The following is a 25,775-nucleotide window of genomic DNA, read 5'->3' on the forward strand; positions in this document are numbered from 1 at the left end:
TGGTATCAAACCTCTGCCTCCCTGGAAACTCAGATTAAGTCGTAAGTACACAGTTACCAATTAAACAAAGGTAACATCTGATAAGGGCTATTTCCTCTATGCAGAGCAAAAGCTGAATCTGCGAGCTGGTGTGGGGCTGGTGGTGAATAGAAAGAGGTTTATTTAAACCACTTGCCTAAATGACTCAAGAAGGAATTCACTAAAGAAATGGGCTTTTGGGTTCTTTTTGAATATTCTGCTAATCCTGTCTCTCCTAGATATGAAATCCTTTAGTTTAACCCAGGTCTATCAATTCCCAAATAACCTAGAACTCAGCTCCACTGTAGTAATCAGGGATGGTGGCATTCTTGCTTCCTCTGGACCACTGCTTTCATCCATTTCTCCTTCTGAAACCCCAGCGGCTGCCCTGGCCAGTCTGGGGGCAGCAGACTTGCTCAGAGTCGTTCTGGTGCAAGGCATAGCCTTCTCTAGCCCACTGGATGCCTCTCCCTACATCAAGAACAAAGAAATTTAGGGAACACGAGTCAAAGTTGTCGTGTCAGAGGGACATTCCCCTCGCCGTCACTAAATGCGTCCACTTCTACTGACAAGCTGAGAACAACCCGTAAAATGTCATTTGTGCGGCAGCTGCTTAGTGAGATGCAGGGAGAACTTGGTGTGTGGCCAGCAAGCCCTGTTGTTCCCATGCCATGCCAAAGGCGATGTGCTGGGGTTGTGAATGGGTGAGAATGTGACCCCTCACCAGATCCCGTGAGGGATCTTTCTGTTCCTCCCTTCTCTAGCCTCTGTCACAGTTTAGGAAAAGAAAGCATGGGACCATGTCCTTTAGGAGGTCTCAAATATCAGGGAACTATAATAACAAAGTAATGGCTTTTACTGTTAGTCACAGTTTGTAGACACAGAAGATGGTTAGCCATGGGGCTATGTCAATCAGCCACTCAGTAAAAACTGGTACCAGTGGCATCACCTTGTCTAGCTATGAGAGACCCGAATTCTGTTTTTTTTTTTTTTTTTTTTATCTGTACCACATTTTATTCTTATAGGAAAATAAGTAGATCAGACAGTAGAGGCCACACTAAGAGAAAAGGCGAGCAATTGGAGGAAACTGAACAAACTCTGCCCTACCTATGAAATTCTGACAGGAAGTAGGGATGGGGTGGGTCAGGGCACATTTCAGGAGGAAGGTCATGTGACTGAGGAGAAATGAGAGGTATTTGATAGATGCCTCATCTGCGCTTTCTGAGTCAGGCTGCACACTCAGCTCACGCCACCCTTTTAGCCCATTTCTGCAGAACAGTAGGATTCCAGATGTCACAGGCCACACACAGGGAGAAGCTGAAAGCGGGGCTCAGGAACCCAGCCTCTCCTAGACCACAGCAGCTCTCTAACCTCCTCCTCCTCCTCGTCCACACCTCTTCCTCCTGCACTGGAAGGTCTTCCCATCCAGAGAATAGGAAAGCTGTCCATTTGAGCGTGGACAAAGCAAAAAAGTCAAGAGCAGAGTTAATGGGCCCACGTGGTTATACAATACCCCTCCAGCTCCCGGAGCCAAGAGCTTTACGGTTCAGAAATGTCACAATAAGCCTGGTGAGCCTTGGCAATCTAGCATGTGTGAAACTTGATTTTTGAAAAACAAGATGAAGAGGATATGATTAGAGGCAAGCATTTCCTTCCACGAGGCCAGCCAGGGGCAGTAGAGCTATCAGAGGAGAGTCCCCAGTCATCCTAGGACCTCGTGCTTCACGCAATGCTTTCCACGGCCCTCCACTGGCCGTGGAAGAGGAAAGCAAGCCAGTTCTTCACTTTGTGTGAGAGACAGCGTGACGTACAGAAATCCTGGCTCTGTAAGTTTGGCAAGTGGCTTAATCCTTTCTGGGTCTTATTGCTCTGTATAAAAGTGAAAATAATAATACCTCCCTGGTAAATTTATCATGAAGATTAAATGAAATTACACAGAATAATAGCAGAGGGTGGCACCACACCAGCAGGAGGTTTTATGTTCCTCGTTTTCTTTCTCTTCCCATGAAGGAGTAAGACTTAAGTGTCTCAAAGGAAAGTTTCAGCTCACACTAACTGTCGGGTTCACGCGGGTGTGAATGAGTGTGACTCCAAGGCTGCTGGAAGGCTGGTGGAGCTCTGCCTGCTGAGTCGGGTTTCCCTGTCAGTTTTAGGTCTTTACCCATTTTAAGGGCAAGAGGTAGGCACTTTTATCACTGCAGCTCCCAGGCAAGGAAAGACCCACAGAGCTCTAAGGATTTTGTCACAGGATCTTTGGGCAGCATGGTGGAGAGGTCAGAGGTCTCGCAGCCCAGGACATCTGGTAAGTAGGTGATGGCCTACTCCACCCAGCCCCAGCTCCCAAGCCTCAGGTCTTAGCTGATGCTAGGATGGAGTTCTGGAAGGAAGTGCTCTGGGGAAGTGGGGGAAAGGCGCCTTACCACCCATGGCTTGTCGCAGAAGTTGTAAATGGACTCCAGGGAGTTGATGCTGGGGAGCCCTGCGTACTGCATGCCAATGACAAGGTGGCGGAAGTCCTCATTCTCTGCCATGCCGAATGCATGCTGTCGGATGAGTACAAAGTCTGGTCTGAAGGACCTGGGAAGAGGGCAGAGGCAGGTTTCCATTAGCTAGCACCTTGTGACACATTTCCAAAGCCTAAGGCAGAAGAGATGCCAAAGACCACCCAGTCCATGACCCTTGTGTTATTATTACTCCTTTCTGGATGGGGTAATAAGGTCTCATGACACTTTCCAAAGGAGGTCTGAGAACTGCGCTTCTGAATCTGTCCCATTCCTTTGGACTAAATGCTGCCTTTTGCTAGCATACAAATATTTGAAGAAGGGAAAAGACACTTATAGAGCAATATACATTAAGTAAAAGAGATTTTTCTCTATCCTCAAAAGGGGTATGAACACTTGAAGCTCCTGTGCTTCCAGAGTTGGTCCTGGAAGGCCACACAACTACCAGATCTCTGATCTTAACGTACTGTTCAATTCCTTACAGCTGCTCCTTAAAATAGGCAATGCCCTCATCAGGCCCCAGGAGAGCAAGACGCTAGGCTGGCTGAGGGCAGATGCCAAACTTCCCGATGCTATTCTTCCAAAACGGACGCTAGGGAGCAGTGCAAATATTTTTCGCAGAACTGAGGTTGAGCAACGGGGCTGCAGGAAGCACGGAGAGTACGGAATGTTCCCATGCATGGGAAAGCTTCCCTGGTTTCACCTCTAGCCAGCAAGCTCCTAGCCATAGCTGCTTTAGAGGACTAGGTTGCCTGTCCTAGCTTCAGAGACCTTCCCAGAGAGGCAGTTTGTGGCAGCATCTGCCCCCAAGGCTCTGTGGCTCAGCATTTGACACCATGTACAATGACCTACCTGGTCCTCTGCCCAGGCTCCCATCCAACCCCCACCTACAGATCCAGCCCAACCCAGCTCAGAGATCAGCTCTAGTGAGGCTAAAGGAGCTCCTCTCAGTCGTTCAAACACTTCTTACCAAGATGGTACGACATCTGCTGAGAGTACTCTAACCTTTCCCCAAGTTCTGGGGCCTGATGTGAAGTCCAGACACCCCCCGTTAAGCCTTTCCTGGTGGACACTGAAGCCCAGCTGTATCCCTGACATCAAATCCCAATCTTATATCCCAGTTTCAGGAGCAGTCCAAGCTCCCACACTGGCACTTGCCCTGGAGCCCTGCTGCTGGACCTTCTGTCACTACCTTCCTATGTGAGCATCTCCATGACACATTTGACCCACGGATGGAGAAGCCCATCTATCCTGCTGTAGGACCTACCTAAGCTCATGTCACACCTGAATGGGCATCTGTTTTTCCTATATTCTTCTTCAGGTTCCAGAAAGGGCAAGCCCACCTTCCTGTTGTTAGGTCCCGCACATATCCAGTCTGACCTTTTCTGTCACTGACTCAGATGCTATTGGACACTAGACTCCCAGGGGTCAGGGTCCTGTGACTGAGGTGATGAAGAGAGTGATGTAGGTCCAGATCCCTCCTGAAATAAGACTTATTTCTGAAAACCTAAAGCAACATTAAGTTCCTGGGGAGAACAGAGAGCATTTCTCCCATCTGGAATTCTCATTCTGGCCCTGAAGGAACTGCTATGCACACGTCAGCATCCCAGACTGTGAAACCACCACCTGGTACCCAGGACACTACCTGGCATGGAAATGCTCAGTACCTGGTCACTCTCTTCCATCTACATACAATGTCTATTCCAATACTAGGTTTTCCTGGCAGACATATGAGTTGTTGGGAATGAGGAATAAAGAGAGGATACAGGAACGAGCTTCCAAAGGACACACATCCAGCACAAGGCTTTGCTCCCAACTCTGAGTGAATCTAAGCAAATTAGCATAAACAGGAAGTCAGGTGTTTAAAATAGTTTAGAAAACAATGGAACCCGATTTTCCTGGGGAACTATTTGGGGAGATAAAAGCACAAACCCATACTGACTTGAGGGTAGGCAGAAGTCTAGCAGAATCCCGCTACCTCTAAGTGAGTCTGTGAAACTTCAGGTTGCTTTTCTAATGCTGGACTAAGGGTTGCCTTCTCTAGCGCTCCCACGGAACACATGGTGGGACTGTCTCAAGTTGACGTTGCAATCACCCCCATCAAGTCAGAGGTGAGAGAAAAGCCCTTACCGGACAACCTTTGTGCCATTCCGGAGCACCTGCATGTCCACGGCGTAGGTTCCATCTGCATGGGCCACCAGGTTTAGCTCGGAAAACTCCGCCTGGAGAATAACAGTACAGCAGTGAGTCTCAGTCCTCCGCACAGCAGCTGCCACAACACCAAGCGTTTATGCATTTTCACACCCATTAGATTTCACCCAATACTCTAGGAAACCCTTTGAGTCAGGTGGTAGAGATCACTGTCCCCTTTACCCAAGCAGAAACTGTCTGGGTTATGTGACTTTTCTGGACAAACGAAACCTAACGCTGAATCTCCTTACTTCTGGCTCAGCATCCTTTGAGCCTCTCTACAGAGACAGAAAGTGTCCAGGGCAAGCATCTCCTTTCTCAATCTCTGCATGAAAGCACCGGGTTCTGGATTTCCTTCTCCCCTGTCCCTGACAAGCAGGTACCTGTTCTGCCTGGGTTTCCATTTCCTCTGTCTCCAACAGGGGAAGATTTTGTTTATTTTGTTTTGAATTAGTCCAGAATATCTAACAAGTTGTTTTAAGAAGGAAATATACTTTAATCCCAGTACTTGGGAGGCAGAGGCAGGCGGATCTCTGTGAGTTTGAGGCCAGCCTGGTCTACAAGAGCTAGTTTCAGGACAGGCTACAAAGCTACAAAGAAACTCTGTCTCAAAACACCAAAAAGAAGAAGAAGAAGAAGAAGAAGAAGAAGAAGAAGAAGAAGAAGAAGAAGAAGAAGAAGAAGACGACGACGACGACGACGACGACGACGAAGAAGAAGACGACGAAGAAGACGACGAAGAAGAAGGAAATATAAACCAGGCACTGTGGTGTACCCCTTTAATCCTTGCAGACTGGAGGCAGAAGTAGTCTGATCTCTACAAGTCTATATATCAAGTTCCAGGTCAGCCAGGGCCAATTAGTGAGATCATTTTGCAAAAATCAATCAATCATCAATCAATCAATAAAAGTAAAGATAGGTAGGAAAATACATAGTATTCTGTAAATCCTATCACATGAATAAGGAATAACTTCTGTTATTACATAGAAAACATGTTATTTAAACAGGACATCTCCTCCCCCACAAAGGACCTAATTTTTCATTACTGTGGAGCAAGAGGCAGAGGAAAGAAAAACAAACAAACAAAACAGCCTTCCAAGTTCCCTATAAAAGCAGGGCATGTTATCCTCTAGGTGCCCTCTGGAGAACAGCCTCAGGGTCGGAGGAGGCAGACAGCGAGCAGAAGACGTGTGCCCACCAGAGTTACACTACCACTGACAGCATGGAGCTGTGCCCAGCATCCTAGGAAGACACTCCTCTAAGGCTCCCTCAGTTTGGGAACCCTGCACAGCAAGAGCCCACGGAGAACCACATCATTTCTGAACTGTTAGACTGAGGAAATGGAAAACCCTGGGGTCAGGAGCTGCCGAATCGAGAGCACAGCGAGGACACGGCACCCCACTGGCCATGACTAGATGGTTCACTCTGGGATGACAGAGGGCATGTGAGGCTCCATTCTGATTACCTGTTCCACTTTGATGTCATAATCTCCAAGGATTTTTTTGCCCCGAAAGCACTTGGCCCTAGAGAAAGAGAGGATGGTACACAGTTAGTTCTGTGCAAGTGTTTGAACTCAGACACGTACACTCCCCAATAGCAGATGAACCCCAGACCGAGAGTCAGGAGACTTGGATTCGGCTCTTCATTGGCTATTGGACTGCCATAGAGTCTCAAGCAAATCTTTTAGCCTCAGTTTACCAACCTGCAACATAGTACACAGTATCCTTCTACTTTCAACCTTTTATGATTTAATCCCCTATACCACTCACTCACACGCACCACACCACGTGCCACACACATACCACATACACACCACACCACATACACACACCATCTAAAAGCGGTAATTTTTCTGTGGTTGTTTTTGGTAGAGCCTAGGCCAGTCTTGCACGCCTCTGAGGTGTCCTTAACTCTTAAGCTCGTGTTCCACTCCAGGGACGATGTCATCCACCTGTGGACTTTTAGGATTTAAAGAAATCATTGCTGGGCTGAGTTGCATTTGGTTGAGTGGTTGGCTGGAGGGGTCCCGTGGAGACCCCCACACAATCCAGACTGATGCTAGGACAGAGGATTGCTTTCTGCAAACTGATGGGGGAGTGGAGGGCTGCACTGCACGGGACAACATCCACGCAGCTCACTAAATATGGAGAGGTCCAAGTGGTTCCTTCAAGGAGCCTTCCGCCCTATGTTCTAGTCTCTTCCGTGTAGGAAGGGACTCTGCGGGCTACTGAGAGACGCTGATACCAATCCAGCCACAAAGCCTTCAACCTACAGTCTGCCCTGCCTGCAAGAAAGACGAGCTGGGGAAATGGTGGCAGAGCCAATCTGATTTTACTTGAAACCACAAGAGGGAGCCCATCCCTGACGCTGTCTGAATGGCCAGGAACTGGAGACTGGATAGCCCAGAGAGAACCAAACAAGATAGGTCTAGAAAAAAACAAAACAAAACAAAACAACAGCAACAACAAAAGAAATGATCACTACTAATATTCTGTTATATTCACAAATCAGCGCCCTGTCCAGTTGTCATCAAAGAGGCTTCCTCTGGCAGTAGATGGGAGTGGATGCAGAGACTCACAGTCAGACTTGTGGAGAGTCTAAAGCGGAGGTCTCCAGTGGCCTCCCCTTGGAGTGCGGGAAGAGGTGGATGAAGGACACCAGGAGAACATAGCCCACTGAACCAACTAAGCAAGGCATATATGGGCTCACAGAGACTAAAGTGGCAAGCACAGGGCCTGCAGGGGTCTGCACCAGGTCCTCTGCATACATGCTGTAACTGCCAGCTTAGTATTTCTGTGGAACTCCTAACTGTGGGAGTGAGTGTGTCTTGGCTCTTGGCCCACTATTGGGACTCTTCCTCTTGGTGGGTTGCCTTGCCCAGCATCAATAGGAGGACTTTTGCCTTGTCTTACTGTATCTTTTGTTGTTGTTGTCTCTTGGAGGCCTGATCTTTTCTTGTGGGAGACAGAGAGGGAGTGGACCTGGGGGGCGGGGAACAGAAAGGGTGGAGGGAGGGGAAAGTGTAGTCAGGATATATTGTATGAGAGAAGAATCTTTTCAATAATAATTAGAAAAAGCTGGAAGCAAAACTAAAAAGAAAAAGAAATCACGATTAACCCGTGGTTTCTTTGCACACACACACCAGGAGAGCCGGTGACAAGGCAAGCAGCTGCAACTGAGCATAAAGCTCGGGAAAATGAGTCAAGCTGAGTCATTGCAGCTCAGGGTTAAGAGGAACTTCACCTGATGCATTAACGGCATCAGGCCTGTGCGAGAAGACCTCCTTCTTACACACATTTGCATTCTTCCCTGGCCTCCGACTTTTCTTCCATCTTTAGAATTTTCCTTCTCTGCTCTTTAGGTTTTGCTCTCTGCTTGAGAAAGTGGGGGTGGGGGTGGGGGTGGCTAGTTACCTGTGCCTCATAGGTAAATCATGCTTGCTTTTTTCAGTGTGCTACATTTTCAACTGGCTTGTTTCATTGGAGGCTTTCTAAATTTCTCCTCAAAATAACGGAATAAACCAGTATTTTATTTGTCATTGTGTTCTAGGAGCTTGTACGCCAGTTTGCTCCTAAGAATATTTTTGTTTAATTCTCATAACGACTGACCAGACAGGGAGAGAAAAACAAAGGAACTCAACATTCACAGGAAGAAAATGACATTTCCAAGGTCATTTGGCAAGTTAGTGATGGGTGCAGCCACAAAGGACATTGAGTGCAGCACCCCACCCCCAACCCCCCGTGCCACACAGCACCATCTCCCGCAGCTGACCTGCTCTTCCCACTCTCCCACACCATGGAAACTGACTGGCCACATGTGCCGCATGATCTTTTTCCCATTTTTTTCTACTTCCACTCCAAAGAGACTTAATGATGCTATGGGTACTTGTCCCGCTACAAATACTTCCTATCCTGGTTCCTGTCAACTTACTCAGGATAAGGCCAGGCCATTTCCTTTTGCTCTATGCATTCTGGAACAGACCGTTCTAGGAAGTTGTCATCTGTGCTCTCCAAGTCCCTGGCCACCCTGAAATTGCTCCTCTGAGGCACTGGGCCATCCTGGAGCTGGATCGCTGAAAACCAACCCCCCACCTCTGCCCTAATTTCTTCCGAAGTTTCACATCAGCCTGCTCCTGATCAACATTCATAGCCCAGCAAGCCCCTCGGCCAGGGGCCCTGCAGCACACGCTGCTCTCCTGCCATTTCTGTCTGTCCATGGCGCCGTCACTGCTCTGCAGATGCTGGACTCTGATTATAGTGAGGGAGAACTAGAGTAAATGGCCCACGAGACGGCTTTCCTTCGGTTGGATGCCTACATTGCTATCAGAAGGGCTTTCTTGATGCATCTTCCCACCTTCAGATCTCAGACATCTTCTCTGTAAGATTAGCCTCAGAGACCTCAAGAGCAGCCTTTCATTCTGTATGAAGATTAGCGTTTCAAAGTACATTCTTTGACATGCTAGTTTCTCACAACTCTGTGAAGGAGGAGAGAGAGAGAGAGAGAGAGAGAGAGAGAGAGAGAGAGAGAGAGAGAGAGAATACTTGCTGTCCTGGGGAAACTGAAACGCCAAGCAGTCAACAGCATGCCGACTCACAGAAAGCATCGTAAGTTAAGCTGAGAATTCAGAGTCTACATCTAGATGTTCACATACTGCCAAGTTTTCTAACTTGCTCGTTTGTTTTGTGGGGTTTGAACAGTGATACTAGGGTATATTTTTAGATCTTGGCTGGGTTTATCTGCCACTTCCTGCACCTGCCCATTGACCAAATTGGCTAATGGAACTGTTTTGATGCCTTTCCTCTACCCCACTGCTGCAAACTATCCTAATGCCTTTTCCTTAAGGTAATTTGTCCTGTTGGAAATCATAAGTTTGTGTTTCCTGGCCCAGGGTGACTTTTCTTGGCTAAGCCACAGTATTATCATCATAAAAGAGCCAAGATGGCAGCAGATGAGGCACAGGGACCTCTTCTAGAGGATAAACACATTCACGAAGCAACTGTCCCTTGGACATTCTAGGGGGGGGGGGGAAACTTCACAGAATAAGTTCTTTAACTTGCTAGCAAATGACAGACACCCCCTAAGCTTAAGATGGCACTAGCAGGAAGCAGTGTGCTAGGATTCAGAGGAGGCTGGGGTGTGGGTCCTGGCTGTATCCTTTCCTGGCCATGTGTCCTTTGGGAAGGATCCTACATTTAAACAAATAGTAACAAAGTTGTTTATATGGCTAACCCATTCAATCAATCTGTACTCAAAAGAACATAAAAGGACAAAATGTAAATATTACATTTTTCCATTCATCTCTTATCATATACAATCCCATTTTCATTCCCAGCGTGCCCTTCTGGTGTGGTGGGAGTACAGACATGAGTGTATGTTCTAAACACACACATATAGCATCTTGCTACAAAAACGTTTTTGAGCCTTAATTTTCTCTGACTCAAGAGTGTGTCTCAGCTGGGCAGTGGTGGCGTATATCTTTAATCCCAGCACTCGGGAGGCAGAGACAGGCAGATCTCTGTGAGTTTGATGTCAGCCTGGTCTACAGAGCGAGTTCCAGGAAGCTACCGAGAAACCCTGTCTCAAAATACACACGCGCACGCTCGCGCGCACACACACCCACAAGTGTGTCTCAGTGATAGGTTTTTTAACACACAGCAGTGCACTTGTCTTTGCTTCGTTGGTGCCACACAGTTTATGTTTTAATATACAGACATGGGATTAATTATTTTTTTGTAGAATTCCTGATGCAAGAAATAGACACAGCTACAGTTCTAACAGAATTATCAAACTGCTTCCCACACAAGGAAAAGATGATATCACAAATGTTCCTGTTTGAAAGTTTGGGAAATGTACTTTATCTGCCTTGGTTTTCCCAAACTGCCCCTTGCATAAGACGGCAAAAGAGTAGGTACTTAGCAAAGACTTTCTGATTGGCAATCTTATAAAATAATCCAGATTTATCCCCTTGTGTTCAACCCTAAACAGAACCCAAGATGTACGACATCCTTGCAGCGTGGTCTAAAAATATCTGCGGTGCCTGCATTGTCAATTTCCCCCCATTGTAACGTTTTCTTAATAAGCCTAGCAGCTGAGGAGCCATGTGAGTCTAACGGCTTGCAGCTTCCTTAACGGACCAGGTAATGAACCATCTCCCCTTATCGCTAAAATGAGCAGAGGCTTCTAGATATAAATCTTGTTATTCAAGGAAAAGAATCTCTTTGGTGGTGCATGCTGGCTGGGAAGATGGCTTGAGCCCAGAAGCCTGAGACCAACCTGGGCAACATATTAAGACTTTATCTCCAAACAAAAGAAGGCAAAACAAATGTGGGTGGAGGAGGTAACGACAAACTTAATAATCGGCAGTAAAGACTTGCTGAGAACCAGATGCTAAACGTTTTAGGTATTTTATCCTATTTAATAACACCTGACCTGCAGATGCTATGAAGAGAATTACAGGTAAGAAAGTGAAATGTGAGAAGTTAATGGGTGAGTGCCCGAGTATGGTCAGGACACATATAATGTGTGAAAGTTTCATAACAAGCCCATTATGACATATAATTAATATATATATGTATTAAAATACATTTTAAAAAGCGAATGAAATCAGATGGAAGTGTTTTGGAAGCTCTGAAATACTGTGGAAATGTGAATTCCTGTTAGAAACACAACACATATCTTTTCTAGTAATGTAACCAGTGGGATTTCCTTATTTTACAGACTTTCATCATATATATTGTCTGCTCATGACACTTGGCTCGTAGCAACAACATCTAATACCACTGTTCAGAGTCACCCATCTAATAACTGGCTGCCCCCTCATCACTTCAGACCACCCCGTAAATCCTGGGATTCACAATATTTACTATGTTCTGTAGTGTGATTGCACGCTCTGAACACAGGCCTGTACAATTATAATCACCAGGCCTTAAATGTCCAACTCCTTCATTGATCTCCGCACTCAGCAGGCTCAAAATCAGGGCTTGCTTACTGGAGATGTTAGGAGTGATGGTTTGTGGAGGGCCAGCAGAGAAAACCAGAATCCATCCTCAGGGCTGAGAGGACCCCGTCTGACTGTCCAGGACTCACGTGTGAGTTCCAGACTACTGTATTATTTTCTTCCTTCCCTCTCACGCAAGAAAATTTGCCTTCAAACTCTATCTACAGTGGCAGATAGGGGCTGGGAAGCAGCCTAACGGAAATCCTCCCCAGATGACTGAAATTTACACAAGGACCAAACTTCAATCTGAAACTAACTGCTAATGTGGCATCTGTAGGCTCCAGAGGCACAGAAGACTTTTCTAGAGCTTTAGAAATCTAGCGGATGCCTAGCACTGCACTAGAAATTTTGAAAATTTACCTCTAACAAAGTGACTGTTTCTGCTCTCAGTGGCTCTGACCCAAGCCTTGTCCTTTTAAACAAGCACCTCAAGCCCTTAAAGAGTTTGAAAAATGGGAAACACACACATGCGCGTGACACACACACACACACACACACACACAGGAATGGTAACGCCTAGTCAGCCTGTCCTGCTGAGTTTGTGGGCTCCTGCTGCCACCTGCTGGACAAATGTGTCTTGCACTTTTAGCTTACAGCTTGGTGAACGCTCCCCCCACCCTTTCTCTCTCTCTCTCTCTCTCTCTCTCTCTCTCTCTCTCTCTCTCTCTCTCTCTCTCTCACACACACACACACACACACACACCCCTCCCAGTTGTGGGGTGAGTCAGAACTTGGGAGTAGAGTGCTTGTCGGGCATGTCCAAGTTCCTGGATTCTATCTCTAGCACAAAAACAAAACAACAGTATTGGACTTTTGCTGTTTTAAATATCTTTTTTATTATTTTATTTTATTTTATTTATTGTGAGACTGGGATTGTCCACAGCCTGTATAAGTAGGTCAGAGGTGAATCTGCAGTTAGTTCTGTCCTTTTACTTTGTGAGTTCTGGGGATCCAACTTGTATCCATCAGGTTTGATAGCAAGCACCTTTATCCACCGAGCCATCTCAAGGTTTAATTGTTTCTTCTTAAACACATACATCTGCAGAGATCCCACACTAGAGAAATAACACTGCAACAGATGTGCGCACACACACAGGCTGTAGTATGTCAGTAAATTCAGCAAGAACTTGCTGAGTAACTAGCTGTGAGGGAGGGAGTGCTGGGATATTAGCAGCTGCCAGGCTGATAAAAATGTCTAAGAAGACCAGTACCCATGAGGGATCGCTAAGGTTCCTTACAGGTCTTCAGATTTATAACCAACATCTCTACAAATATTTAACAGTTAAAACTCACAGTCACAATTACACAAAAGCAAAAGGGTTCTATGGATCAGAAAGTTTCCTCAACCTCCAAGGCAGATAAAGACGTCTCCTCTCACAGGTCAGTGAGAGGACAGAAACTAGTATGCAAAATGGCGGCACAGGAAGTGAGCCACTGAAGCACGCGGGCACTGTGGGCAATCCAGTTCCTACATTAGACATTAGGGAAAGGCGCCACAGAGACTTACCACATGAGGAAGACTCACATTGAAAAGCAAAGGCCAGGAGGCTTAAGGAAGGCTCTGGGTACTGCAGGAGTACAGCTCACTTTGGCTTAGCAGAAAAATGGGCCCTCATATGTCAGTCTGAGTAGGTGAGATTTTAGGACTAGCCAAGACTTGGTGTGTGTGTGTGTGTGTGTGTGTGTGTGTGTGTGCACGCACATGCACACATGGCACTGAAGGAGGTCAGAACAGGAGCTGGGTGAGTTACAGGCAGTTGTGAACAGTCTGGTGTGGGTGGCTAGGAACCAAGTGCCACCTTCTGCAAGAGCAGCAAGGGCTCTTAATCACTGAGCTGTAGCTCCAACCCTTATATAGTATTAATTTTTTCACTATGGAAAATTTTAGCCTCAGAACTCAACACTATTTCCAGACCTTCACATTTTTGTTACCAGTGCTGTGGTTTGAGGCTATCTGTTTATTTGCTTCTTTATAGACAGTGTTTTAGATCACTCGGGCTGGCCTTGAACTCTTGATCCTCTTGCCTCCACCTATTGGGTACTAGAATTAACAGTGTACACACCACACCGGGCTTTTGTCGAGTATTTCAAAGAAAATCCCAAAACTAATTTCTCCTGCTCATTTTTCAGTATTACGTTTAACTGGCAAATAACTTAATTTTATTATAGAATGATGTACATAAACTTGCCGTGCTGACCATACAACACTGGGCTGTGTAAATACCCCACTGTATATTTTTACAGCTTTTCATCATCCCAAACAAAAACCATCCCTCCTTTCCTTCTGTCCTGGGAACCTCGAATCGACTCTTACTTTCATGAATTTGCTAGTCTAGGATAACGGCAATGACTTTTCAGCTGAGGTAGACATGGTCAGGTGAGTTCAAAATCCGAGAAACCACTCTGAGACTGAAGGAGCTGACTCAGAGCTCAGGGGCATCAGGGAGCTTGTGCTACACTAGACCTCAGAATGCGCCATTCTAGTGATAGCCGACAAACCTCACAGCTTAGTCACTTGTTGGAGGCCTAGGAACTTAAGAGACTACCTGAGGTATGACATTGGCACTGAAGAACAGGACTCAGTGACATGAAAGAAAGTGACACAGAACTCCCCTGTAGATGCCCTGGCACAGAGACCACAAACGGTCTTAAAATAGTCAGACAGGGCCTTATGTCGGTAAAGAGATTATTAACTCAAATTTGGATTTGAGTCTAACGAATTTCTTTCCGTACTTGGGGAAATTCCTGTGGTGGGCACTTGGTTTAGGAATAAGAAATGGAGAGCAGGAAGACACAGGCACAGGCCTGGGTAGGTGCAATGCTCAGGAGTTAGCTTTGCATCATTAGTTCTGTGACTGAGTCATTGGATCAAACACTCTGCAAAGAAGGAGATGTTTAGATAGAGCAAGTGGCATGACAGCTTAGTCAACACTCACATAAATGACTTGGAAGAGAGTGCATGGGGAGATTGCCAAGTTTGCAGATGGCATTCAGCATTTCCAGGGATTAAAATGCCAAGCTGATTAGGGGTAAACTGAACGAAGATGTGCACGTGGGCAGAAAAGTGGCAGAGGAGTTTTAATGTGACTAAGTGTAAGAAAACACATTTGGGGGCAATAAATCTCAGAATATTGTTAACCATTGTTCAACCACAACCTGGTAAAGAAGCTCAAATGGCAGAAAATTATTCCCTCAAGACAGTCCTGAGAGGTGCCACAGCAACGGCACAAAGACTGAGAGAGAGATAAGAAGAAAAACGTTACCAACAGCAAGGGCATTGGGAATCCAGCGCAGAGGGCTTCTCTCTGCCCACTCCACCCTGCACAATGTGCTGCAGTACTTAGCGATACAGTGCTGTGCCTAGTATTCCACACCAACAACACTATGAAGGTGGAAATGGTAAAGGGAAAACAGAACCCAATGCAGTAGCTCTGGCTTTAGGAAACTACAGTAGTAATCGTTCCTCAAACTGAAGGTATGAGTGGGGAGGAGGGAGAAAGAACACTGGATGGCTAGACATCACTCACCCCAACCTAAATTCATCCTCATGGTATCTAGTGCCTCCCTTTGGCAAAGCCACCTCAATGTTACTGACTTTATGGGGAAATTAGTCTCAAATGAATTCACTGTCTTGCTTAAAACTAGAGGTTAGTGGGTGTCACAAGCTATCAGCATCACATGCTCTTTTGATGACCATGTTTAAAGGATGGATAGGCAGTCTGACAAGCTGTGCAATACTCGTTTTTGTATCCCTAATGCCTGTCCTACCGCTTAGCACAAAGCAGACACTCAGGGCATGTTTACAAGGCTATTGAATTGGCTACAGCTCAACATCTGGATTTCAATACCAGAGAGGGCAACGAGGCTCAACCTGACAGAGTCCTGAGCTTAAAGACCACTGAGGGTACACGCTTAGTCCTTTTTTCCTCAGTTTATTAAATTCCTTCAAGTGCTCTTCAGGAGGGCTTCAGGCCTGAGCTGGCAGATGAGACCCTTTAGAAAAACAGCAATCTCAAAGCTCTGAAAATGATGAATTTCCAAGTAAGCACCCAGTTGTGACTTCATCTGGGGACAAATCAGTTTTCCTGAACAGATTTTCTGAAGACATCTATTTTGGGGAATAATTAAATGATGCAGTATTACAAGATAACAAGATTATCAAAATTAGGGGAAAAAATTCTATAACTCAGGAGAACACATGGTGGAAGATTGGATGCATTTGTTTGTAATTATAGCGGGCTACAGAACAGAATGCTCTGGAGTCATGGGACAGATTCTCTTTCCATGACTGGCTTATATAATTAAATCAGGAGGCTTTGATATTGGAGCAAAGTAGGCCCGTTATCAAGTTTGTTTGGGGAAAAGAGCAGGCAAATATAATTTTCAAAAGATAGGGACGTATTTCATGTAAGATAAACAGGCCTGTTGGCATTGAGAAAGCTCCAGGTTTATCTCCTATGGAAGGTCACAAATCATGCCAATAGACAGTCACATTTCTACCCCTCCACAGCAATCTGGACACAAATGCCCTCCACTATGACACATAACCACTCCGTTTCAAACTTGGGCCTGCCTAAGTGAATTAGGCAAAGGCACCCTTTTCTTTGGGTGCTTGTAGAGAACAGACTTTTATGCTGGGGCAGTTGGATTGGAAAGTGGAGTGGGAGGCTATATTCCAGCCACCACTTGTACACTGAAAAGCCTGCATCAGCCTCTGCCTACCACACTCACCTACCACTTTCCAGTTACCACCACGGTGCCCCTGTCCTCGGCAAAGCCATCATCCTTTAAGGTCCCTGTCTCTTCTCCCTACAGTCATTTCTTTTCACATGGCCAGCCTAATATGAGAAGCTAGAAAGATGTCTCTGTGGCTGAGCACAGGATGAAGTTACAGAAAACCGTGGTTCAGGTCCCAACACCCACATGGCAGCTCACAACCGTCTGTAATTCCAGTTCCAGGTGATCCAACACTTTCTTCCGACCTCTTCTGGCATTGCATGCACATGGTGCACAAACATACATTCAGGGCACACACCCGTACACAAGAAATAAAAATAAACCTTTCTGTTTAAAGAAAGCCCACTATGAAACCCATCAACTTGTGTTAAGTAGACACGGACTAGTATCACCAGCTATGTTTCCTCCTTCTCATTGTATCCTAGGCCTCAGGAGGATTTGAGCTCCCTGAAGATCTCACACTTCCCATTGTTCAACAACTCACCCTCGCTCACTTCTATTTTATGTGAAGCACGCGTGACAGATGATTTCATGTGTCAACTTGAGTAGGGCACTAGGTGTCCAGACATTTGTTTAAACCGCATTTCTTAGATTGGGAAAGTGGTTTTGGGGTCAGATTATCATTTAAATCAGTAGACTAAGTAAAGTACATTGCCTTCCCCAATGTGTTTGGCTTCATCTAAAGCATGAAACATTTCTCTCTGCTAGACTGTCACCATGCTGCTTCTAAACTCAGGGAAAACTTCTACTATTGGCTCACCTGGGTGTAGCTGGAGACTGGTTATTCATTCCCTGGCTTCCCAGACCCAAATAATCACACAGAAACTACATTAATTGCAACACTGCTTGCCCAATGACTCAGGCGTATTTCTAGCTAGCTCTTATATCTTGAATTAACCCATTTCTATTAATCTGTGTATTGCTACGAGGCCGTGGCCTACTGGCAAAGGTTCTGGGCATCTTTCTCCTTCGGCAGTTACATGGTGTCTCTTTGACTCTGCCTACTCTCTCTCTATCTCTGTTCTGATTTCCCACCAGGCTTTATACTGCTAAGCCATTGGCCAAAACAGCTTCTTTATTAACCAATGGTAATAAAACATGTTTACAGCATACAAAATGGAATCCCACATCACCTGGGTCTCCAGTTTGCTAACTGCAAATCTGAGAACTTCTTAGTCTTCACACCTGTGTAAGCCAATTGTTTCCCAGCCTGAGAGATAAAGAGAGAGAAAAAACAGAGACAGAGAGAAACAGAAAAACAGAGACAGAGACACAGACAGACAAAGACAGACAGACTGAGAGACAGAGAGAGACACAGGGACAGAATAAAGAACATTATAGCAAGGACCTTGCTGTGTGGAAACTGCTGTATGTATCTCATACCCAGCTCAAACATGTAAAAAAATAAAGATTTAAAAAGACTATTTACTTCACCATATGACAGGGCCAAACTTCATCTTAATTGTTTTTTGCTTTGTTTTGTTTTTTCGTTGGGGTGGGAGTTGGCTCTTTGAAACAAACTGGGGCCTGATGTGTGCTAAATTAGCACTCCACCATGAGGTACATCCCCAGTCTTCAATGTGCTATTTCCAGTACAAATCAACATACCAGCTTTTGAAGGGCTTGCATGCTTTATTCTCCTTATACCAAGAACGTAGTCTCCACTCATCTTTCAAGTGAGAATTCTGCTTAGGAGCATTTTACTTATTATTTATGAGGAGCAGGCCCAGAGAGAGGAAATGTTTGACTAGTTCAAGAGCTAACAATAGGTCTAAGTCTAATAGCACACCCCTGTCATCCCAGCACTAGGAGACAGAGGCTTGAAGGTTACAGATCTGAAGACAGTGGGAGCTAAACAGCAAGACTCTGTCTCAAGATGTTGCTCATCTTGTCCTGTGTTAGATCCCCACCCTAGAGGGAAAATGTCTAACAGAGGCTGGCTATGTTCCCTTTTGATTCCTAAATACTATCTATACAGCAAAAATGGTAATTTTCCCCAAAACCCTCCACAAATGAAATAATAGGCTGGGTAAACTGAGTCCTGACTCCTGTTTCCAGTGCTCGTGAGGCAAGGACCAGAGAAGGCTGAGCTTTGCAGAGTGCCGTGAAGCTGGCTCCTGGGCTGCTGAATCACCAGGGCATGAGTCACAGAACCAGGGCACGCTCCCCATGCTCTACTCTCACTAGCAGAGGAGGCTCGAGCCTCCTTCCTCTGTCCAAGTGTAAGCTGCAGTGGCTGGCACTGTCAGCCCACTCACTAGCTCAGCGCAAACATCTTCCTATCTCAAGGCAAAAGCGTTCTGAATTTCCAAATCCCAACACAGGTGGCACATTCCATTCCACAATTTTCCAGCTGGCACCACTTCAGGGGGAGATGCTTCACCAGAATAAGTCCTCACAACTGATTCTGGCAGACGGGAAAGAGACCTGGCGCCGCCCTAGAAGACGCATGTCAGCTTCCCAGATGCACCTGAGTACAACAACAGGCGAAGGAGAATGTGCTTGAGGTGTCCTCTTCTTGTTTCCACGGACAGAGAAACTGAAGCTTGAGGGGAAAGTGGCCTAGATCACACCATGTGTCCTTACTTCTAGCCACTACTAATGATCTGAAATAACTCTCACACTCAACAAGCCCTGAAGACTGGTTTTAGAGACCAACTCAATCTTGAAAACACAGTCCCCTTTAGTATCTGAATACATTGTTTTGAAGAGGATTATTTAGTACTGCTATAATGAAATATATTCTATAAACCCTTTAAATATGATAATTCTCTTCATTTACTCATTCCACCAAGATCTATTAGATTAGGTACCTATTACTGACTCAACTGTATGCCAGGCACTGGGTAAGGGAAAGGAAAGGTCTCACCTAGCTCTAACATAAAGAATAAAAATGAACCGATGTTAACAGAAACACAGTAGATTAGCTACCTAGAACATATGCACTAGGGTATATTAAGCACAATAAATTTAATAATGGATCGTATTTATTATGTAGTTGGCGCTGGTTTCGATGTTAAAACACTTTATTCACCTTAATCAGTTTTCCTGTGCGAACTGATAGGGAGAGAGCACCTCCCAACTTACTGCTTCACAATTCTTCTGGCATTACTCAAAAAGAAACACTTTCAGCCAGCTGTAGGGGCACACACCATCTTTGTTAGTTCCAGGCTAGCCTGGTCTATGTAGTGAGACTGTGTCAAAAATAAATAAATAAAGCCAACAATAACATCAACAATAGAACTTTTAAAGGGTATCCATTAGAAGGTCTCAGAACTTACTACTGATTTTCTAAAATATTCATGTTTTCCATTTATTTGGTATTTTGAAGAACTGAGCATAACAATTCCCATTAATATTTGAACACACGTTTCCAAGGAAACATGACTTCTGAAGTAGCCCATAGCTGTAAAAGGGTTACTTAAGCATGCTAGTAGAGACAGTCAACAGTTCTAGGTATGATCTGATGCCTTTCTGACTAACAGGCAACTTCTAAAACTATTAATCATCTTTTTTTCTCTTATAGTGGCTTTCAATAGAAATACTATCCCAGACTTTAAATTTTCATTAGCATATATTAACTGAACAAAGCAGTGGGTTACTATCACATTTCCACACTTGTACATACCACTATGTATATACACATTTTTTTAATCCATTGAAGGGCATCTGGGCTGATCTGATTATTGTAAAGAGTACTGCCACTGTGGTGGTTTGAATGAAAATGGCCCTCATAGGCTCACAGGGAGTGGCCTTATTAGGAGGTGTGGCCTTGGAGCAGTAAGTATGTCACTGCTTTGAGATTTTAAGTGCTCAAGCCAGGCCCAGTGTCGCTCTCTCTCTTCCTGCTGCCTCCTAATCTGCATGTAGAATCCTCACCTACCTCTTCAGCACCATATCTGCCTGGGTGTCCCCATGCTCCTGCCATGATGTTGATAGACAATCCTCTGAACCTATAAGCCAGCCTCAGTTAAATGTTTTCCTTTATAAGAGTTGCCATGGTCATGGTGTCTCTTCACAGCAACAGAAAACCCAAGACAGCCATCAACCTGGACATACAGATGTCTCCACTATATGATGTAGATTCCTTCAAGTATACTCAGGAATACTGTAGCTGGATCATACAGTAGTTCTATTTTTAGCTGTTCTGAAGAACCTATCTATTGACTTTCACAGGGCTGACCACTTCATATTAACCACTGGAGTGTACACAGAGTTCCGCCCTCTCCTTCCTTGACCCTCACCACATTCTCACCAGAATTTGCTGTTGTTTAAAACTTTTTTCCTCTTTTTCCTTTATTTTTAAGGCAGGGTCTCACTTTGTATCCTCAGTCCTCCCACCTTGGCCACTAGGGTTCTGAGATTATAGGTGTGTGCCACCACACCTCAGTTTAAGATTTTTTTCCTTTACCAGCCTTATAAGCAACTCTCAAACTCTTGAAGTTAGACTTTTCAGTTTCTTTATAGCTCAGGCACACATACACTTGCATATTTTTCCTTTCTAAAAGGAAAGAGTCTCACTAATAGCCCTGAATGGACTGGGGCTCACTATATATACTAGGTTAGCCTAGAATTCATGATCCATCTACCTCTGTCTTGAGTACTAGGAGTGCAAGTATATGTCACAATGTCCAGCTGGACAAATACTTTAAATTCTTTTACTCTATCAATCTTATCAGGTAAATATCTCAAACTCCTATGTTCATCGGGAAGCCGTTGCTTAATAGATAGTTTCCAAAATGAGAACAGTTCAATGTGTGATATGGAAAAGACATCTTAGTGGCATGTCAGAGTGCTGCAATATGGAAACGGAATTCTCAAGGCCCTGCTAGGCAGATGTGGCTATGGTTGCGTGCAGGATGTACCTGTGGCAGAGAAGCAGCAGGGCAATGGGATGAGACTGAGGAGAGGGGATGGAGTCAGTTCTTCACATCTTGGTTTGCCAACGGTCAAGAGATGTATTTCTGCAGACTAGACCTGTAAAGGGAATTACTTGGAATTTGGGGATAGTGAAGTAGAAATCTTGACAGTACTCTCATGAAGGGAGATATCTTCTTGAATATTATTTATTCCTTAGGTTCCAGATTCTGTTTTTTTGAAAGTTTTCCTAAAACATACATGAGGTCAAAAGTAGGTTTGTTCTTTGTATCATCAACACTGCATGTAGCTAATTTCACTTGACAGTTTTAGGGACTTAATAAATTATCGCTAACATTCCCCTGTGGGAAATTTAAAACAAGGTCATCAAACCTATTGTACCACAGTCATAAAAAATGGCCATCAACAGGAGTTATGGGGCTGGGGGTTGTTTTCTGTTTCACTTTCAGACTAGGCGAAAATTTCCCATCACGAAACTTGCTGTTTGGTTCTGAACCTATCTACATAGGACTAGTCTACTTTTTTCTTATCCACACCTACCATTTGGGAACAGCAAGCAGACTCCTTTGAGACTTCACATCTTTAGGCTATGTTATTGTTTTCCTCTTAAACATGCCTCTTATGATAGTAAGGTTCTTCAGTCTAAGCCTGAAGTCTTGTCTTCAGAAATGTTAAGCCAAGTTGTCAGACCATAACTAGAATTCAACGAACCTTCACTGAATGGTCAGGACAGACCTGAATAGGGCACAAAGTATTAGAAGTTGGATAAACATGAGTTCTTATTTGGTGTAGCTTTCTCTGAGAAAATTATCACTCAGAGAAATATGGCCTTTGAGAAATGCAAGTGTGCTTATTTCTTTGAAGTCCTGAATTGTAACCAGACTTAGCAAAAGCTGTTTAAATTTATGAGACTATTTTATAGCTTGCTTTAAGGTGTGGGGGGGCAGGGGAAAGTTAACTAATTAGTACAGAATTTCCAAGCAGGTACACAAACTTAAGTCCTTCAAACTTAAGTTCATTACTTGTCAAAATCAAGTAAGTGTTTAAGCAAACAGGAATAATTAAAGAATGGTGGAACACACATCTGTTTATTTACCACCCAGCTTTATCAATCTTACTATTTTTCTTAATTTTCTTTACAGATTTTTATAAAAGAAACACACCATTAACACCACTGTTGAGATTTTTCACACAGGAGATAACAATTTCAAGTTAGTGCTGGTCATTTCTCTATATGTATTTATATATTTTTACTGCATGTATCTGTACCCACAAACTGTATAAGCTGTATTTATTTGCTTGTTAGGGAACTTTGTATAAGTGGTATTTATTATTGTGTATCTACCTTTCCCACCCAGTATTACATTTTCTGACATGTAAGCATGGTATCACATAAAGCCCTGATTCACTTCTTTTTAATGCTATAAACATATTCTAATCTATCCTTCAAATGATGGATACTGGAGCTCCTCGGCTTGTTTTGATAAGTAACGCTGAGTCCATCTTTCTCAGAATGGTTTAGTAATTACACCTTCTTATTTCTATTGTTTGTAGTTATCCCTTAGTTCCAATACAAGCATGCCTTGTTTATCTAGGTGTCTTTAACAGCAGTTCTCCTTTTCTCTCTAATCTTAGAAAGTTTTAAGATTTCTCACCCCTCTTCTCTCCTCTCTCTTCTCTGTCACATACTATTATCACTTGACATTTTAATCTTATCTTGTTTGTATACTCTCCAAATTACTGTTTTTGCTGCTTTATACAGACAAGATTTTTCTGAGTTTTATTGTTGTTTAGATCTATGTATATTGCCAATTCCTTCATTTACTATTGCTTTTTTCATGTTATTTTTACTTCTTGACAATTATTTTTATATATTAACTTCAGAAATTATCTGTGAAGTATCAGCATGACATCCTTACCTGTCTCTGTTATATTCTCATTCTCTAATGGAGTTAAATGGACTAGAGTGAAAGTTATAGACTATTTTTCTCTCTTGATATTTTGGCCTTGTCCCACAGTCTAATTGTGATTCTTCACTGGAATTTCTTCTGTCTTTGGATGCTCTTAAGACCTATTTTTGTCTTTGATATTCTGTGGTTTCAGTGTGACATGGGTAAAAATGTGGCCTTGTTGAATCCTTGAAACCAGATGTGCATCCTAATACCTTTTGTTGGTTTGGAAAAACTTCAGCCATTATTTCTGAATACTGTCTCCTCCTTCTATAATTATGATTGGACATTTCTTCTTTCTAGAGTTATGATTGGACATTCCTTCCTTCTAGAATTACGATTGGACATGCCTTCCTTCTAGAATTAAGATTGCACATACATTGAGAGTCCTCATTACATCTTCCATGTCTTAATCTCAATTTCCTAATTTTCTCTTCATTTCATCATCATTTCAGTTTTACCTTCTTGTTCACCAATCCTGTCTTCACTAGACTTCACTCTTTTAAGATATAGGGGATATAGTTTAGTGATAGGTACTGGCCTAGCATTCTTTCACAAGGTCCTACACTCAGTCCCCAAAGCAGCAGAATCACAACAAAAGGAAAAATTAAGCAGAAAAGGGTATAATCTTGGTTAAGCAGCCATCACAGTTTGTTTTTCTTTTCATGTGTATGTGTACATGTATGGCATTTGTGTGTGTACATGCATGGTGTTTGTGTGTGTACATGTATGGCACTTTCATTCCCCAGCCACCCAGACCTGAACAATCACACAAAAACTATATTAATTACAACACTCGTTGGTCAATGACTCAGGCATATTTCTAGGTAGCTCTTTTATCTTAAATTAACCCATTTCTATTAATCTGTATATAGCCACAAGGTTATGGCTTACCAGTATGGTTCTGGCATCTTTCTCCTTTGGCAGCTACATGGTGTCTCTCTGACTCTGTCTTCTTTCTCCTTGCATTCAGTTTAGTTTTCCTACCTACCTATATTCTGCTCTGCCATAGGTCAAAGCAGCTTCTTTATTAACAAATGGTAATAAAACATATTCACAACATACAGAAGGGAATCCTACATCGTGTGCATGTGTGTGTGTGTAAACATATACTAGCCTACACATGAAGCATACAGGTGCATGTGGAGGCCCCAGTTGACTTTGGAAGTCTTCCTTGACTGCTTTTTTATCTTATTCACTGAGGCATTGTCTCTCAGTCATCCCCAGAGTTTTCCTATATGGCTTTTCCTGATAACCAGCTTGCTCTGGGGATTCCGTCTCTACCTTCTGAGACTAGAATTACAAGTAAGCTACCATGCCCACTCCACATTTACATGTGTTCTGGGGATCCAAACTTTCTGCTATGCTACCACTGACTGGGCATACTTTTTAAGTTAAAAAGTATTAAACTTGTGGAATCTCAAATCACCCAGGCTGTATAAACACAATTGAAAACAGACTTGGGCTTATGAATTCTTAAAAGGAGAATTTTTCTATTAAGAGGATGAGCTGATACAGACAAATTTCTTATGTACATGTATAAATGTGAGTATATTTTTCTAGCCACCATTTTATTAAAAGCCTCAGTTTTTCCAAAGGCTCAGTTTCTAGGAATCCTGTCTTATGATAACTCAAGTCATCATCTCCTGTGTCTTGTTTAAGCATTAAAAGCTAAGCCCTGGGTCACTAAAGTAGGATACCCTCTTCTACTCTTATTACTCAATCTGTCTTCATTTTCAGTCCCTGGATATGTGCTCACCTTCTTGCAAACTCATTCATGGATTTCAAGGAACATTATTTTTTATTTGGAGTTATTACAATTCAGTGGTGGAGGATTTTCAGATTACTGAGTTTAAATGATTGCCAACAATAAAGAAATTTCTGAACTGCAGATAAGAAGATTAATTCAAGAAGCATTTACTGGTTGGTCACTTGCTGTGATGATAAAATTTTATGTGTCAATTTGTCTAGGCTATGGTTCCCAATTACCTTGTTATACATTAGATGGTGCTGCGAAGGTATCTTGTAGATATGATTAGCATCTACAGTCAGCTGACAGTAAGCAGAGGAGTTAACTGTAGAACATGGATGAAGGTCATTTAATTAGTTGAAGGTATTACTGGAAAAAAAAACTCAGGTTTCCCAGAGAAAAGGAGACTTCTACTGTACATCTATAACAGAAACCCCATCTGAGTTCCCAGACTGCTGGTCTACACAACAGATTTCATACTTTTCTGCAATACAAGTTGTAAGCCCCAGTCTCTGACCTCCATCTTTGAGGCCCAGTTCCTGTGCCCACCAAGTCTTGACCCCTCCCCATAGAAGGGTCAAGATGAGTCCGCCAAAATCTTGACCACACCCTCGGTCTATTTAAGCTGCTTCCCTGGAAAATTTCCTGGTGGTCTCTTTCCTCTCTCCCCAGTGGTCACGTTTGTGGCCTCCCAGTTCCCCTCGGAGCCACCCGAGAGTGCAGGAATCCCATTGAATCTGGATATTTCTTAATTT

General features: G+C 43.8%; 1 protein-coding gene across 1 annotated transcript in view; it reads right to left on the reverse strand.

Moving 5' to 3' along the window:
• The window catches only part of Syn2 (synapsin II), a 153,460-nt gene that overhangs the window by 40,147 nt on the left and 87,538 nt on the right, over positions 1-25,775 (reverse strand). Inside the window, exons 2-4 of the mRNA XM_085686879.2 lie at positions 6,175-6,232; positions 4,650-4,741; positions 2,439-2,595 (exon numbers count right to left, since the gene is read on the reverse strand). Coding sequence (XP_085543005.1) covers positions 2,439-2,595; positions 4,650-4,741; positions 6,175-6,232 — 307 coding nt within the window. The remainder of the gene's footprint in view (positions 1-2,438; positions 2,596-4,649; positions 4,742-6,174; positions 6,233-25,775) is intronic.

Source organism: Myodes glareolus, chromosome 3, assembly GCF_982192425.1.
Source record: "Myodes glareolus chromosome 3, mMyoGla1.1, whole genome shotgun sequence".
Classification (NCBI taxonomy): Eukaryota; Metazoa; Chordata; class Mammalia; order Rodentia; family Cricetidae; genus Myodes; species Myodes glareolus.